Raw genomic sequence first — 16,939 nt, 5'->3', positions numbered from 1 at the left:
TATTCCAGATCATCTCTTTTTTCAGAGAAACAAAAACATTTAATCCCGAAGGTGAAATAACTGTAATGGCAATAGATTGTGGCTTGAAAATACAATCAAATAGATGTTTAATAAAAAGGAACCGCCAAAGTTATATTAGTAACCGTGGAATTATAAGTTCGACCCAAATTGTTATGACGGTTTGTTCATTATGCAATGGGCCCTGGCGATCCAGCAGGTTTGCAAAACAGTTGTGGAGAATTAAGAGAAGTAGTAGAAAACAATGCCCCCTATACAAACCTGTTTTTGGATATGTCTCGGTCACCAACTTCTTGCGACAGCTGCAGGCTGTAAGACATACAAAACACGGTAAATCTACTATAATTTCTACATATATTTACATTACCATCCTATTTTCTGTTATACGAGATCAAAGCACTTATTTGATACTTTTACCAAATTCTTCTACGTTTCTTCTTCTTCTTTCAAATATTTCAAGGATTTCTTTAAACATTGTTAATGCTTCGTTCATTTCATTTTCAGTTACGGAAATCGTGGTCACAATTTGCCGTGTACACATAGTGGCACAAAAAGGTGTTTTATGACATCGCAGAACCATGGATTCGCTGTAGATGCTAATACATTGCCTAAGGATTGGGAGGTTTTGTTTACCAATGAAAACGATAAAACAAATGAAGGCATAATTCATAAATCCCTTCCTTATTTTAGTGTACAGTTTCATCCAGAACACACAGCAGGCCCCACAGATCTGGAATTACTCTTTGACGTTTTTATTGAAACCGTAAAATCATATAAAAATAATAAACAGCCTGCTATTGGTAAAATTATTTGCGAAAAACTCAAGTATGCTCCGACTTTACATGAAAAGCCCAAAAAGGTGTTGATCCTTGGTTCAGGTGGTCTGTCTATTGGCCAAGCAGGAGAATTTGACTATTCTGGCTCTCAAGGAGTAAAAGCAATGCACGAAGAAAAAATTCAAACAGTTCTAATCAATCCTAATATTGCAACAGTACAAACTTCAAAAGGCTTGGCTGACAAAGTTTATTTTCTACCAATCACTCCTGCATACGTGGAACAAGTAATTAAAGCAGAGCGGCCTACAGGAATACTACTAACTTTCGGAGGACAAACGGCCTTAAATTGCGGAGTTGAATTAGAAAAGTCAAAAGTGTTTGAAAAATATAATGTTGCTGTTTTAGGCACCCCGGTACAGTCTATTGTAGACACTGAAGATAGAAAACTATTCGCAGAAAAAATAAATTCTATTGGAGAAAAAGTAGCACCAAGTGCTGCTGTTTCTTCAGTTGAAGACGCTTTAATAGCTGCGAAACAAATTGGGTATCCAGTAATGGCACGTTCCGCATTTTCACTTGGTGGACTTGGATCAGGGTTTGCTAATAATGAAGAAGAGCTAAAAGCACTTGCACATCAGGCACTGTCACAATCTGAACAACTTATTATAGATAAGTCGTTGAAAGGGTGGAAAGAAGTTGAATACGAGGTTGTAAGAGATGCCTATGATAATTGTATAACCGTCTGTAACATGGAAAATGTAGATCCATTAGGTATCCATACAGGAGAATCAATTGTAGTTGCACCTAGTCAGACACTATCTAACAGAGAGTATTATTTACTACGAAATACCGCGATAAAAGTCATCAGACATTTTGGAATTGTAGGTGAATGTAATATACAATACGCTCTAAACCCTTATTCGGAGGAATTTTACATAATAGAAGTGAATGCCAGATTATCCAGAAGTTCTGCATTAGCCAGCAAAGCTACCGGATATCCACTAGCTTATGTTGCTGCAAAATTAGCTCTCGGAATACCGTTACCAACAATTAAAAATTCTGTCACTGGTGTGACTACAGCATGCTTTGAGCCTAGTTTGGATTATTGTGTTGTTAAAATACCTAGGTGGGACTTGGCAAAATTTAATCGAGTAAGTACAAAAATTGGAAGTTCTATGAAAAGTGTAGGAGAAGTAATGGCTATTGGCAGAAACTTTGAAGAAGCATTCCAAAAAGCTTTAAGAATGGTGGACGAAAATGTCAATGGTTTTGATCCATACATAAAAAAAGTAAACGAAAATGAACTTCAAGAACCAACTGATAAGCGGATGTTTGTTTTGGCAGCGGCTCTTAAAAATAATTATAGCGTCGAGAAACTATACGAACTGACTAAAATTGATCGTTGGTTTCTTGAAAAATTCAAAAATATTATAGAATATTACAAAACACTTGAATCCATTAGTTCTGGATCAATTTCACATAATATCTTAAAAGCTGCAAAACAGATTGGATTCTCAGATAAACAAATTGCTGCCGCTATAAAAAGCACAGAATTAGTTGTAAGGAAATTGCGAGAAGAATATAAAATTACGCCATTTGTCAAACAAATCGACACAGTAGCTGCAGAATGGCCAGCTTCAACAAACTATCTTTATCTTACATATAATGGCAGTACACATGATATAGATTTTCCAGGTAATTTTATAATGGTTCTTGGATCAGGTGTATACAGAATTGGTAGTTCCGTGGAGTTCGATTGGTGTGCTGTAGGATGTCTTAGAGAATTGAAAAATCAAGAAAAAAAGACTATAATGGTTAATTACAATCCTGAAACTGTTAGTACAGATTATGATATGAGTGACAGATTATACTTTGAGGAAATTTCTTTTGAAGTAGTTATGGATATTTACAAATTAGAAAAACCCGATGGTGTCATATTGTGTATGGGAGGCCAGTTACCTAATAATATTGCTATGGATTTACATAGGCAACAAGCTATCATACTAGGCACATCTCCTGACATGATAGATAATGCAGAAAACAGATTTAAATTTTCAAGAATGTTGGATCGAAAAGGAATTTTGCAACCAAGGTGGAAAGAGCTTACAGATCTTGAATCTGCTATTAATTTTTGTGAAGAAGTTGGATATCCATGTTTGGTCCGACCCTCATATGTGTTAAGTGGAGCCGCCATGAATGTTGCATTTTCAAACCAAGAATTAGAAACCTATTTAAAATCAGCAAGTCAAGTAAATAAAGAACATCCTGTTGTAATTTCAAAATATATACTAGATGCTAAAGAAATAGACGTCGATGTTGTTGCAGCCGATGGAGTTATACTATGTATGGCTGTCTCGGAACACGTAGAAAATGCAGGAGTTCACTCAGGTGATGCTACGTTGGTAACTCCACCACAAGACATTAATAATGAAACTCTGGATAAAATAAAAGAAATAGCAAGAGTAATAGCAGAGACGCTTGACGTTACTGGTCCGTTTAATATGCAGCTTATTGCCAAAAACAATGAACTTAAAGTTATAGAATGTAATGTGAGGGTATCCAGATCATTTCCATTTGTCTCTAAAACTTTGGACCACGATTTTGTTGCCATGGCAACCAAGGTCATTTTAGGTATTCCTGTTGAGCCTATCAACGTAATGGGCGGATGTGGTAAAGTTGGAGTTAAAGTACCGCAGTTTTCTTTCTCACGGTTGTCTGGTGCCGATGTGACGCTTGGAGTAGAAATGGCGTCAACAGGCGAAGTTGCGTGTTTCGGAGAAAATCGTTATGAGGCTTACCTTAAATCTTTGATGAGTACTGGATTTAGGATTCCTAAGAAAGCTATTTTATTATCTGTAGGAACGTTTAAGGTACGCATTACCGAAGATTGATTTTTATTATGTTTATACGACGTTAGTTAAGCATACGCAAAACCTGAAAGTAATTTGTTTACCACTCAAGTAACAGAATTGATTGCAATCATTTTCAATCAATCAAATCCTGCAAGTTTGAACACCTAGTTGATGACCGCATGGCTGTACCAGCTAATTCGAGCCGCCAAGCGAGAGCGCGCACGATCAACGCCAGCCGTCTCGTTCACTCACAGCCGCTCGCTTGGGGTGACCATGTTTTCGAGGACAACGACTCATCAAGTGTTCAACAGAGCCAATCTGTTATTTGTATTAGATATCGTGATAATTTTATCACGTGCATCTCCAATATCTAATTTTTCTCCGGCTTCGTCCTCCACTTCAATGAAAAGCGTACCCTAATATACTAAATAATTTTATAGTAGTTTTTTAATAAATTAAGGTTGTCCTTAGTGAAGCGGCGATGCGTTCGAAGCGGACTAATCATATTGTTGAGAGATGACGTTAATAATGTCATCTCCCAGATATGTGATTGGTCCATGCGAACACATATCCGCACCGCTCCGCTTCAGTGGACAGACCCCTTAAGCTGATGGCGTTATTGTATAACTAACTTCGTGAAACTAATGGACTACTTTAGTCACACTATAATAATAAAAGAATATGTAATTACGAGGTTTTTGTAATTTTAGCACAAAATGGAATTATTACCGAGTGTACGCATATTGCATAAACTGGGATATAAGCTTTACGCTGCAGGGGCACCGGAGACTTTTTATACGGAACATGGTGTTGAGGTATGTATTTCAAAAAATAATATACGGATGCAATCTTATTTTATTTAGTCATCAACTCATCATCAATCCAGTCACCGGCACACTACTGAGCCGGTCTCCTCTCAGAATGAGAAAGGTAGATATACCAATAGTCCACACACGCCGCGCTGGTTGGATAAGTGTGGATTGGCAGACTTTACCACTTTTAATTAGGTATATTATGGAGACTCTCAGGCATGCAGGTTTCCTCCTCACGATTTTTCCTTCACCAATAAGTAAGTGATACTTATTTAAAACTCCATAAAACGCACATAACTCCAAACTTAAGGTCGAAGAATCGCCGACCCCCCAAATAGGAGGTTGATAGGCTATTACCACTTTTTTTTTTTTTAATCTCAACAGTTGCCTATAATTTATAGGTTGAGGGTGTACAATGGAAATTCGATCACATCGGAGATCTGATGATGCAATATCAGATGGAGAACTCATGCATTTGGCGGATTTCATAGGCACGACGAGAACTTGACCTAGTAATCAATTTGCCAATGCGAGGCGGAGCTCGTCGAGTTTCGTCTTTTAGCTCGCATGGATATCGGACTCGTCGGCTAGCTGTAGATTATGCTGTGCCGTTAGTTACTGAGTCAAAATGTGCCAAGCTTCTTGTACATGTATTCATTTTGTTTATATCTCACTAGAAGAAAGAAAGAAAGAAAGAAAGGAAAGATGTTTATTTTCTAAATATCTTAAAAAATCTTATAACTAAGAGCTGGTTATTCCGGCGCTTCTTCGCACCTGAGGCATAAGCCCAACGTGCTTCAAGCAAAAGAAGCGCCGGAACAAACTGTCATGTATGGCACAACCCCGAAAAACGGTCCCAGCTCAGCATTATGCTGTATGCCTTAATGCACAGAACATACTGCGCTGGATTTATCAGCTAGGTACCCCTGAACCGGATGACGCCATGAAAAGCATAAACTATCAATTACGATGGCGTAATATAATTAATAAGTTAATAATTATATTTAGTACTATAGTATGCGGCAGGTTGAGATGGCTATTCGGGGAGGGAACGCGACGCACAGCGCCCCCGCAGTAACTCGGAGTGGGCGAGCACGGGTGACCTGCGGGTGTGCGAGCCTCGCCCGCCTCATACCCCAAAGTACTGTACCTCAAAATCGATCAAACAGGCAGAAAAGTTAGCAGACGGACAGACACACAGACATACTTTGCATTTATATAATTAAGCATGGATCTGATCATTTTCAGGCATTGTCGCACGATGTGGTGGTGCTCCACCAATGAAAACCCGTACTGATTGTATGGACTTTCCGTAATATAATAAAATTGCCTGTGCTTTATAGACGTTCATGTACATGTTCGCGAGCCTGGAGGCTACTTATAAAGAGGACTTCGCTTCTTGTACCGCCTGCTGCCCTCGCTGGCGGTGTAACCATGATATGGCTATGCCGAATACAAGTCCTCCTGTGATCGATCGGGCTTCATACGATTATGTATCGACATTAGCTGAGTTAGTGCTCGTTGCGACGTACGCACTATTTGTAGGTGCTTCTACTACTAACTGTGAAACAGCTGCTGAACTAGCACCACACGCAGCAGCACTAAAAATGTACCTAAATGAAACTTTTACTACACTAAAACTTGATGATATGACAGTGTGGCAAAAGCATCTTCAAAACTGGCCTAAGAGAGTACCCATTTGTGCGCAATGCGGAGCGTGAAAAGACTGGAGCAATAATTCTTATGGGCATCTTTGATCGATAGACCCATCCACATTGCCACGTCGCTAGAAAAAGAAGAAATTTTGATCATAAGGGCAGCTAAAGAGAGAGGTTTAAAGTTACATGTGAGGTTTGTCCACAACATTTATTTTTAAGTACAGCTGACATAGAAAAAATTGGAAAGGGTCGAGCAGAAGTTCGTCCAGTTCTTTGTAGCCCTGAAGATCAAGCTGAATTGTGGAAAAATATGGATATAATAGATATTTTTGCTACCGATCACGCACCACATTCTGTAGAAGAAAAGGACTCAGAGAAACCTCCACCGGGTTATCCAGGTTTAGAAACAGTTTTACCGCTTCTCCTGAATGCAGTACATCAAGGACGCCTAACTATGGATGACTTGATTAACAAATTTCACAAAAATCCACGCAAAATATTTAACTTGCCCGAACAATGGAATACATACGTAGAAGTAGATATGGATTATGAATGGATAATTCCTCAAGCATTAGAATTCTCAAAGTCAAAATGGACTCCGTTTGCTGGTATGCGAGTTTGTGGTGCCATTCACCGAGTAACATTACGAGGAGAAATAGCATATGTGGAAGGCCAAGTTTTAGTACCACCTGGATTTGGTCAAAATGTTCGCGATTGGCCAGCTCCGAGAAAACAACCATTCATGGGGATTGAAAAGACTGAAAAAGAAACAAGCCGACCTAGTTCTTCTTTAGATATATACGGTTCTCTAGATCTGAGTAGATTAAGTGACTCGGATATGGAACAAGTTGAACCAATTAAGGTCGAAAATAAGTTGAACGTGCACTTTAATGAGGTGCCTGGGTTGAGGAGTGTATCACCTTTACCTCCTCAAACGACTACAAGGCAAAGGTGTGACAGTTCCTCATATCCTCAAACAGTTATATCCCAACGCCAAAGGAGTGATTTGTTTGGGAAAAGTATCTTGACAGTTGATACTTTTGGAAAAGAAACTTTAAATGATATTTTCAATCTAGCACAGTTTATGAAACGAGTGTTAATAAAGGGCGATTTTAGATGATATATTACGAGGCAAGGTTATGGCGTCAATATTTTATGAAGTGAGTACACGAACAAGCTGTAGTTTGCAGCTGCTATGCAAAGACTAGGCGGATCTGTAATACATACAGATGCTACTAGTTCATCAGCTAAAAAGGGAGAAACACTTGAAGACAGTGTTACAATAATGGCTAGCTACGCTGACGTTGTTGTGTTGCGACATCCAGAACCCGGTGCTGTTACCGTAAGTATTAGTATATTAAGGTATATAATATTTTACCCGCGACTTCATCTGCGTGGACCAACACAAATTTCAAACCCCTGTTTCATTCCCTTAGGGGTTGAATTTTCAAAAATCCTTTCTTAGCGGATATCTACGTTATAGTACTATCTGTAAGCCGAATTTCAGCCAAAATGCGTCTAGTATTTGAGTTGTGCGTTGATAGATCAGTCAGTCACTCAGCTTTCATTTTATATATTTAGAAGAAGATATTATATAACAATACTTACTTTTTAATACTTACTGTCAATTAACATTTGAAAATAATTTTAATATTTCAGTGCGCATCACGTCATTGCCGAAAGCCTATTATTAATGCAGGAGATGGAGTAGGTGAACATCCTACGCAAGCGCTATTAGATGTTTTCACAATTAGGGAAGAAATTGGTACAGTCAATGGACTCACTATAACTATGGCTGGAGACCTAAAGAATGGTCGAACAGTTCATTCATTAGCTCGGCTACTAACGTTATATCAAGTGCAATTGCAGTATGTTAGTCCTCCAGGGCTTGGAATGCCTAAGCATATCATGGAGTATGTAGCCTACAAAGGTATCACTCAAAGAGTTTATGAACGTTTAGAAGACGTATTGGGGGATACGCATGTTCTTTACATGACAAGAATACAACGTGAAAGATTCGATAGTCAAGAAAGAATACGAAAGGTAAAATTTTAGATAGATACTCAGTATAAAGAATTTATTATTGATTAAAGACAAATAGGTACGCATTTATAATATCGAATATCAGAATCAATACTAGTTTTAAATATGCATAAGTACATTTTATTTAATAGAAACACAATATGCATTCATAATAATAACATTTATCATTTATTATTAACTAGATGAATGCCCGCGACTTCGTTCGCGTGGATTTAGGTTTGAAAATCCCGTGGGAACTCTTTGATTTTCCGGGATAAAATAGTAGTGTCCTTCCCCGAGATGCAAGCTATCTCTATACCAAATTTCACCAAAATCGGTTGAACGGTTGGACCGTGAAAGGCTAGCAGACAGACAGACAGCCATACTTTTGCATTTATAATATTAGTATGGAAGTATGGATATAGGTACTATTCATCAATTATTTCTTGTGTTGTTCCTGTTGCTTCATGTCTTTTACAATTTTATTGTTTAGTTGTATCTCAATAGCAACAACAAGTAACGTGACTACATCGACGAAACGTCATTAGAAATATCTACAGACTTAAATTATCTACAACAACCATCTATAATTGAAATAACAAATTCTTATATCTAGTATTAATCTAAGATTTGAATACTGATGTAAAAAATATGAAAAAAACTGGCTAACTCGCCCCGGTTTCGCTCGGGTTGAATTTAAGAAAACTTTTCATATAAAAAGGAAATGTATATGCTTTTCAAGTTTCTAGACCCAGCAGCGTTTTGCGCTGTACCGTTGTTGATACATTTTATAAATTACAATAATTTTTTTATTATTTTACACTTGTCGCAACCTGTCATGATAAAATATCAATAACTAATTTGCAATAATACAATATGTTTAACTATTTTAGACGCGTGGTTTATTAGTGGTTACTCCACAATTAATGACAAGGGCTCGACGTCGTATGATAGTCATGCATCCGCTTCCACGTGTTGATGAAATATCACCGGAATTCGATTCAGATCCACGAGCTGCTTACTTCAGACAAGCAGAATATGGTATGTACGTACGGATGGCATTACTTGCTATGGTAAGCGGAGTAAATCCGCTGACTTGATTATAAAATCACAGTCGATTCTTTCTATAACAATCAACTGTATAAATGTGTTACATTACATAATAATTGTTAAATATTAAAGTATTTTTACAAGCCATGGCGTTTTATTGACTGTATATTAATTACATTTTTTATTATAAATATTACTCACTACTTGACGGTTAAAAAGAGATTCCAAATTATTATCAAAAATTATCAAAATATTTCTCCGTAAAACGTCCGGAAACATTTGTTGTATATGTAGTAAGGCAATAACAAGCATAGATAACTTATTTAAAATATGAGTATCAGCCTCAAACCCAGTAAGGTAGTACGTTGCAAGAAAATACTGAACATCTGTCTGCAAAATAGGAAAATAAATTGATTTATAGCTTCGACTCCTCCGTGCCATTAATGTCCAGGTATTTTTTCATTTCTTGATTAAAATTATTTTCAAGATGTACATCAGCGAAAGTGAACGGTGTGATCCTACTACCTTCAGAAGGAGAGTCTTGATTTATTATATGTTCACATTTCGGCCGGTGTTTTCGATTCAAATTGGGCGGTAAGTTACGTTCAGTGTGAGCTTTTGCTCTCGGAGGTAGTTTATAGCCTCCGACATTCACAAGTTTACGCTGGCAGTCGCTTAATTTATCACGAATAACATCTAAATACTCTTTTGCTGTTCCATCTCCAGCGGGCTCTTCTCGCAAAAGATAGCACAATCTTTTGGCTTGCTCCAGATAAATGACTGCTTGACCTAGAGCATCAAACTTTTCACTTGAACGTGCCATCGCTATGAAATGCGGTATGAAGAACTCTAGCACCAAAGGCCGACGCTCTACGTCCATTTTTTTTGGTAATGTAATCTGTAAAATATAATAGTAAACTTAATCAGGTTCGATTAACTGGCTTTATTGTATAGTAAGGTTGCGTTGAATTATTAAGTTTCTCCCTAAGGTATTCAAAGCAACTAGCTGGTACAAATTGCAAATATACAACTACAATCCTAATCCTAATATTTATAATTTTGGGATTCAGTTAGGATGTTGTGTACTCCTTCACGCCACAATGACTGAACTTAAAATTAATGATAATAGTTTAAGTCCCTAATTGACAGATAGGCTGCTTTTTATCCCGAGCTTCCGAAAATCAAAGAGCTTCCACGCGGAGCATCGCGTGCATCACTAATTAAAAATATTTAAAAATATAAAATGAGCTTCTTTTTTGACATATTGCTAATTTGATGTTTTTTTATTAAGTAATAGTAACAGGTACTTACACTTTTATTTATTTCTCTTTCTCCTTTTACAGATTTTTTTTGTTTTTTGTTAGTTGTATTAGCCCGTCTTCTGTCTTTAATTTGTTTCAGTTTTTCTTTTTTCCACTGATATTCTTTATCAGAAGCTTTAGCTTTATCCCAAATATTATTCATTTGGTCATCATCACTATCAGAACTTTCATTGTAATTGGAAACAACAACAGGTATCTGTGGGTTTAATATTCGCAACGGATTCTTGCAAGTTAAAATGTCATATAGCCTTTGGCAATCAAATTTTGGGTAAAAATCTTTCTTTGTATACTTCAGTTTATTAACAGCATGTAATAAATGCATAACAGGTGTCTCCACAATGTCAGCTAATTTTCTCTGTTGCTGTAATAGCAGAGGCTTAGGGATGTGTTTGAACTCGTTGCAACTTTCGATAAAATAATTTGGAAACCGTGACATTCCAAAAAGTTTGTAGAAAGTTTTCAAAAAATAGAGTAAAGACTCCCCAAGGCGATCTTCTGGCCAACGGGCATAATTATTTTCACATTGCCAGAACAAATGATTTTTTATGTGACTAGCATCAATTCCGATTTTTGAAGTTTCATTTTCTAGAAAAGTTTTGTGTAAAGCTAAAGCAAATAAGTAACATCGCATATGAGAGTGAGCCAAGCAACTTTCTAAATAGCGCTCTGCTGCTGGGAACATAACCTTCCACTGTAACTTTTGATCCGGGTTGACCCCTCTTTTTGGCCTAAATCCTATCGGTACAAGTAAACAACCAAAACCAATCGCTTTCTTCACCATATTTTGTGTGGGCCATTGATAACAGAAGTTAGTCCTCGGGTTTTGTATTATTTTTCTCTCTCGTATAATCCATTGATTAGCTGCATTTGGCCAAGCGGCTATTAGAGCTGGAAAAACTTCGTAACTAATTGTCGAACCATTCCTTGTTGTATTACAATAAATACTAGCCCCTTGTGTCAGTGAATTTTTCACGGTATCTTGAGAAAATCCTAAACCAGTACCTAAATGTAATATAAAGTTATCTACAAAATCATTCATGAAAATTATAGAACTCAGATAATGATGAGTTTCATATAGGTCTCTATTCAGCGATACTTTTGAAACGACATCGTCGTTCTCATCATCACTCCAGTCAACTGATCTAACGTTAACTGTTAACCAACTTTCATCTGGTAAGACTCCAGAAGTAGTCGCATATTTTGTCTGTAAACTAAGTTCTATTATCTTCGGTGTCGTTAAATTTGTTATAGTTGCATAACCATAATCAGAATCTGTTTCACTTGACTCCGTTTGCCGACTGCTTGCATTTGATCGGTACCCCGAGGTTTCTGTATCTTCGGCTGCAATGTTATCTAAGGATATGTTACTTGTTTGTAAGGTTGTGTGAGTACTGTCTAACTGAGATTTATTCATTGTGTCACTATCGCGCCTCGTATGCTTTAAAATTGATTTTCTGGGTTTTATATCATGACTGGCATATTCTTTATTATCTAATTTAAATAAAACTTCTGTTTCTTGACATTTAATAATGGATGAAATTTCAATATTTGGAAATATATTATCATCGTTACTTTTTTTATTTACGTCGTCTAACGAAGCCTTATCAAATTTTTCGAGATCTATATATCGGGAATTCTTTTTAAGTAGATTAGGTAGTTTATTTTTTATTTTTTGTATGACTTCTTCCTTGTCTGAGTATGGTGGATCATCCGATGCATGTGATTCTTTTTCAGAATCAGTGTATACGCTATCGTCACAGCTAAATGTTGGTATAATCTTAGTTGAATTTTCTTTAGGCAGCGTGCTTTCTAAAATTTCTAGCTTCTTTAGTTTAATATATCCTAAAAATAGAAGTATATTTGTTAGTAACTTACTTAGTATTTACGACTATAACTTTAAAAAAATATTCGTTAAATATAATTTATTTGGTAATAAATATATTACCTGATTGCTTGCTATCTTCTATTCGAAGTTTGTAAAATGGTGCATCTAGTACTGCGCAATAATCAGAAGTATCACCAGGCTCACTTGCTTCTACGTTATCGTAAATTATAAATAGTCGAGGAGCAACGAGTGGTTCCGACTGATCAGAACGTCTTTGGTAAGTTACATGATCTTGCACACATTCTTGAATTTTATCCGCAAAGAAGACATGCTTGTGATGTTGTACCATTGCTTCGTCCATTTGGTGCTGACGTTCGCTGATGGGATTATCATTGATTTGATTCGCCTCCCTAGAAAATTATATTTATTATAGAACCAGTAAATTGACATGAAATATTTTAATATATACAATTTTATTTTACCCACATCAATGACGTCATACTATTTAATGGACACCAAAAACTAAAAATATAAATTGGCTATTTGTTTGTCCTGTTATGTAATCTGATGCGGGTTCAAATTCCGTCGCCCCCGCAATTTTTATTACGTAGGTACCTATCGATTTACCAATTTATTAGAAGTTTATTTCAAGCGTCCCTATTGGTGTACTAGGTAAACCACAAAACAGGGAATCAATTTTATTGGTAAACACTTTAATAATAATTTAAGAGTAGATTTAAAAATTACAGCTAAGTACGTTAGTGAAACTATTAAAACATTAAAATTTATCGAAATCCTTTAAAATTTGGGTGAATAGATACAGGCAAAAACATTATAGATAGTCTACCCTACCTACCTAATCTTTGAAATAGTATACATATTAGAAATGGTCCATTATGTTCAAACTAATTGGACAACCATAATTTGCAATTTTTTGTGATGTCATCAAATCTACAACTCCGTACGTGCAAAATAAATTTTCTTGCTTTATTATCATAATAAAGAAATCACCGCTAACGAAGCTAGATAACAATATCAGTGTTCTTGAAATTTTATCAATACTTAATGCTTTTAATTCTATATCATGTCCGCTTATTATTCTAATTATCTCTTAATTTAATTGACGAAATGTGAAATCTTCTTAAAGCCCTGGACTCAGTAAGTAGGTAATAAGTATACCTGATTGCCTTGAATTAATGTTTTTTTTTTTGTAAATAAATTATTAAAAAACGGCCAAAACCAAGTCAGACTCGCGCACCGAAGATTCCCGTACTACATTCGTATTTTTTTTGAAATTTTGCACGATAAATCAAAAACTATCAAGCATCAAAATAAACATAAATCTGTTTAAGAATGTATAGGTAAAGCTCTTTCATATGATACCCACCCACCCCACTTTGTATATCAATTTTACTTTGACAGTTGAAAATAAAATTAAAATGTGTTCATGAACAAATAATTAGTATTTTGTGACGTAACCACAAATACACGTTTCTCGGATTTTTTCTCATACGTGTGCTACAAGGCCTACCTACCTGCCATATTTCATGATTCTAGGTCAACGGAAAGCACCCTCTAGGTTTCTTGACAGACACGACAGACAGACAACTTATAGGATTATAAGGGTTTCTTTTTTCCTTTTGAGGTACGGACCCCTAAAAACAAGTGGACCAATGGAAAATTAATATTTAAATACTTCACACAGAAATGCATATGTATAAAAATCTAGTTGCATGTAGGTAACATTCGATATTGCTTAAGATATTTTGAAACAAAAATACTACTAGAACAATTCACAATAAATTATGGTAAACTAGCTGCCCCGGCGAACTTCGTACCGCCTAACAGTCGATTCCTTTTCAGGAATTTTTTTAATTTTTTCTCTCCGTAAGAACCATCCTCGTACTTCAAGGAATATTATAAAAAAATAATTAGCGAAATTGGTTCAGCTGTTCTCGAAATTTGCGATCAGCAACACATTTAGCGATTCATTTTTATATATAGAAAGATAAATTGCCTACCTACTTAGATCAAAATCCAAAGAGATTTCTAAAATCTAATTTTTATTTTGCTCTAACTTTAATTATTTTCAGTCAGTAAGCATAGGCACGGCACATTCCCATATTGAACCTAGTTAATTCTTGAATTACTCTGAGCCCTTAGCAAGTAGATCAACATAAATGCAATAAATAGACTGTCAATAATTAAAATACAGCTATTATTTTCTCCATAATAAACAAAAACTCATACACATTACTTTATTAATTTATCCATAAACATAAATGATAAATTATTTATTGCCGGAAACCCTAATCTGTGCGTTGTGTCAGTTTCTAAGAATTATTTTAAAATTCAAACAAGAAGATAACGTACCTTTCATAGTTTTCAAAGAATTGCACGGACATAAGGATGTTATTCAGTAAAAATGCATCACTGTCCGTAGCAAGTTGTTTTCGCATGTTATCCAAGGCGGCCTCGTCGTAGGAGCGCACTTGAGGCGCAGGGGCCGGCACCGATCCAAGGGCAGGCTGTGATAACATCGCCGACGAAGATAAGGGTGGATCTTTCACTGGACCCCTTTTTTGGAGATTAGCATTCTTTTTTTTCATTTCCTCTCTTTTCTGCTCTTTCCATTTCTCTCGTTCGAAAAACTTGTCAGGTTCTTTCTGATTTTTTTTTGATTTAGAATTGCCCATCGCGAAAGATTTAGCTTTCGAATGAAAGTTCTATGACTATTGAAACGAAATTACCACTGAATCCATGTTAAAATACAATCATGTCAAAAGAAAACACCGCAATATCCCTTAGGTACCGATTTCTTGAAGTTTAAAACAGTACTGATTAAAACATGTTCACAAAATCAATTCATAATTTATTAATCTTATCACTAGTCGATGATTAATTTATTGATCGTCATCGGTATAATTGATTATAGTTGCAATGTTTTTTATTTATAAAAGAGCGCTTTACTAGAAATATTATCATAGGTGATTAGACAACTTTAGGTTTGAGGAATGCATTGCTGACTGGTTCCAGTTCGGCCTACTGTTTAGTCATTTTCACGCTTGAAAATGTATGCATGCAACGAAATCATAGCCGAAACGACATGGTTTAGCTAGGCAAGCATCAAGGTTTATCTATGTACTAGCGACCCGCCCCGGCTTCGCATGGGTGCAATGTAGATGCTAATGTGGTGTCAGTGAGGAGTGATTAATAATCCTTACTTCCATACTAATATTATGAATGCGACAGTGTGTCTGTCTATCTGCTAGTTTTTCACGGCGTTAGTTTTAATTTTACAATGGGGCTAATTCCTTTGTACACAATCTCTAAACTAAACTAAAATGGCACGTCTAAATCTATTGCTATCCCTTTCATAATGTTGCTTGCGGAAAAGGATAGCACTAGATTTAGACCTGTTAATTTAGTTTAGTTTAGAGATTGTGTACAAGAGAATCGGCCCCAATATTTCATAACATATTATTCTAAATTAAATGATGTAATGGGCAATTTTGGTCTTAATTGAATATTTCAGATGATCAACTATTTTATTTTGATAAAAATTAATAGTAGGTATGTCAGTACAATACCTTCGAAAGTAAGCCTTTGTAATCAGATCACATTTGAAAATCATTAAATCGATTATTATGAGCAAAACTTAAAAGATACCTACATGTATGCTATCGCAGTCTTTTTTGTAGAACTTTTTAAGAGAAACAATTTCACCATAGGTACATTGTTTTCGTGTAACTTTGACCATTTAGGCAGCGCACGCCACGGAAACTCGCAAATAAGAGGATTTTTCCGACCTAATTCACATTATTTCAATTTCCCTAGGGATCTCTTGGGATTTAATTTTTTGATAATTAAAGTACACTTACGAACCATTCTCTTGAATCACTCTATCTATTGGTGAAAATCACATTAAAATCCGTTGCGTAGTTTAAAAGATCTACGCGTTCATACATACATATAGACAGCGGGAAGCGACATTATTTTATGATATGTATGTAGATAGATAATGTAGAGATATAAAAGGAAAAGCTGACTAACTAACTGACTGTCCTAAGGGTATAAAATAGGGGTTCGAAATTTGTGTTATCCACGTGGACGAAGTCGCGGGTATAAGCTATCTACACTAATATTATAAAGAGGAAAACTTTGTTTGTTTGTTTGTTTGTTTGTTTGTTTGTTTGTTTGTTTGTTTGTTTGTACTGAATAGGCTCAAAAACTACTGGACCGATTTTAAAAATTCTTTCACCATTCGAAAGCTACATTATCCACGAGTAATATAGGCTATATTTTATTTTGGAAAAAAATAGGGTTCCGTAAGATATTTGGGTTTTTCGGACACAAGGTGTAAAAAATCAACCAGAAAAGTTACTTATTTTGCGTACGCTGCCTAAACTATAAAAGATAGAACCATAAAATGTTCTAATTAATTGTAGATCTTATAAATATCTACAAAAAAGTCCGCGACACACTATACCCATCTATGTCGAGTGAGGCACAGCAACCATTTTTTATTTAAAAATCTTGAATTTTTTTTGGACTACATTTAAACGCGTTTATTTTACTCATGCTATTAATCCTTATCAAAATAA

At 35.8% G+C, this 16,939-nt stretch overlaps 2 protein-coding genes across 2 annotated transcripts in view; one reads left to right on the top strand and one right to left on the bottom strand.

The window, feature by feature from the left end:
* Positions 1–9,333, top strand: part of r (carbamoyl-phosphate synthetase 2, aspartate transcarbamylase, and dihydroorotase rudimentary) — a 25,856-nt gene extending 16,523 nt beyond the window's left edge. The window contains 20 exon segments of the mRNA XM_069509522.1: positions 9–140; positions 143–348; positions 523–3,664; positions 4,357–4,461; positions 4,860–4,896; positions 4,899–4,948; positions 4,950–5,116; positions 5,717–5,762; positions 5,764–5,790; positions 5,792–5,830; positions 5,832–5,867; positions 5,869–5,896; positions 5,899–6,164; positions 6,166–6,204; positions 6,206–6,290; positions 6,293–7,223; positions 7,225–7,295; positions 7,298–7,458; positions 7,776–8,159; positions 9,032–9,333. Coding sequence (XP_069365623.1) covers positions 9–140; positions 143–348; positions 523–3,664; positions 4,357–4,461; positions 4,860–4,896; positions 4,899–4,948; positions 4,950–5,116; positions 5,717–5,762; positions 5,764–5,790; positions 5,792–5,830; positions 5,832–5,867; positions 5,869–5,896; positions 5,899–6,164; positions 6,166–6,204; positions 6,206–6,290; positions 6,293–7,223; positions 7,225–7,295; positions 7,298–7,458; positions 7,776–8,159; positions 9,032–9,238 — 6,159 coding nt within the window. The 3' untranslated portion in view covers positions 9,239–9,333.
* LOC117996282 (uncharacterized) lies at positions 8,166–16,818 on the bottom strand. Its single transcript, XM_034984326.2, has 4 exons — positions 14,709–16,818; positions 12,456–12,745; positions 10,500–12,352; positions 8,166–10,086 (listed from the first exon to the last, which is right to left on the bottom strand). The coding sequence occupies exons 1-4, from the start codon at positions 15,029–15,031 to the stop codon at positions 9,604–9,606; spliced, it is 2,949 nt and encodes a 982-aa protein (XP_034840217.1). The 5' UTR covers positions 15,032–16,818; the 3' UTR covers positions 8,166–9,603.
* Positions 16,819–16,939: the final 121 nt, after the last annotated feature.

The sequence above is a fragment of the Maniola hyperantus genome, chromosome 3 (assembly GCF_902806685.2).
Source record: "Maniola hyperantus chromosome 3, iAphHyp1.2, whole genome shotgun sequence".
Classification (NCBI taxonomy): Eukaryota; Metazoa; Arthropoda; class Insecta; order Lepidoptera; family Nymphalidae; genus Maniola; species Maniola hyperantus.
Note: the sequence above shows the minus strand (reverse complement) of the source record. Positions and strands in the feature narration are given on the sequence as shown.

What these genes read in the sequence shown, in the direction of transcription:
- LOC117996282 (XM_034984326.2), bottom strand. Translation starts at nt 15,031, where the DNA reads ATGGGCAATTCTAAATCAAAAAAAAATCAGAAAGAACCTGACAAGTTT. An exon ending in TTCTTTGAAAACTATGAAAG is followed by an intron (nt 12,746 to 14,708) that starts GTACGTTATCTT and finishes ATAATTTTCTAG; the next exon opens with GGAGGCGAATCAAATCAATG. An exon ending in AGAAGATAGCAAGCAATCAG is followed by an intron (nt 12,353 to 12,455) that starts GTAATATATTTA and finishes TTCTATTTTTAG; the next exon opens with GATATATTAAACTAAAGAAG.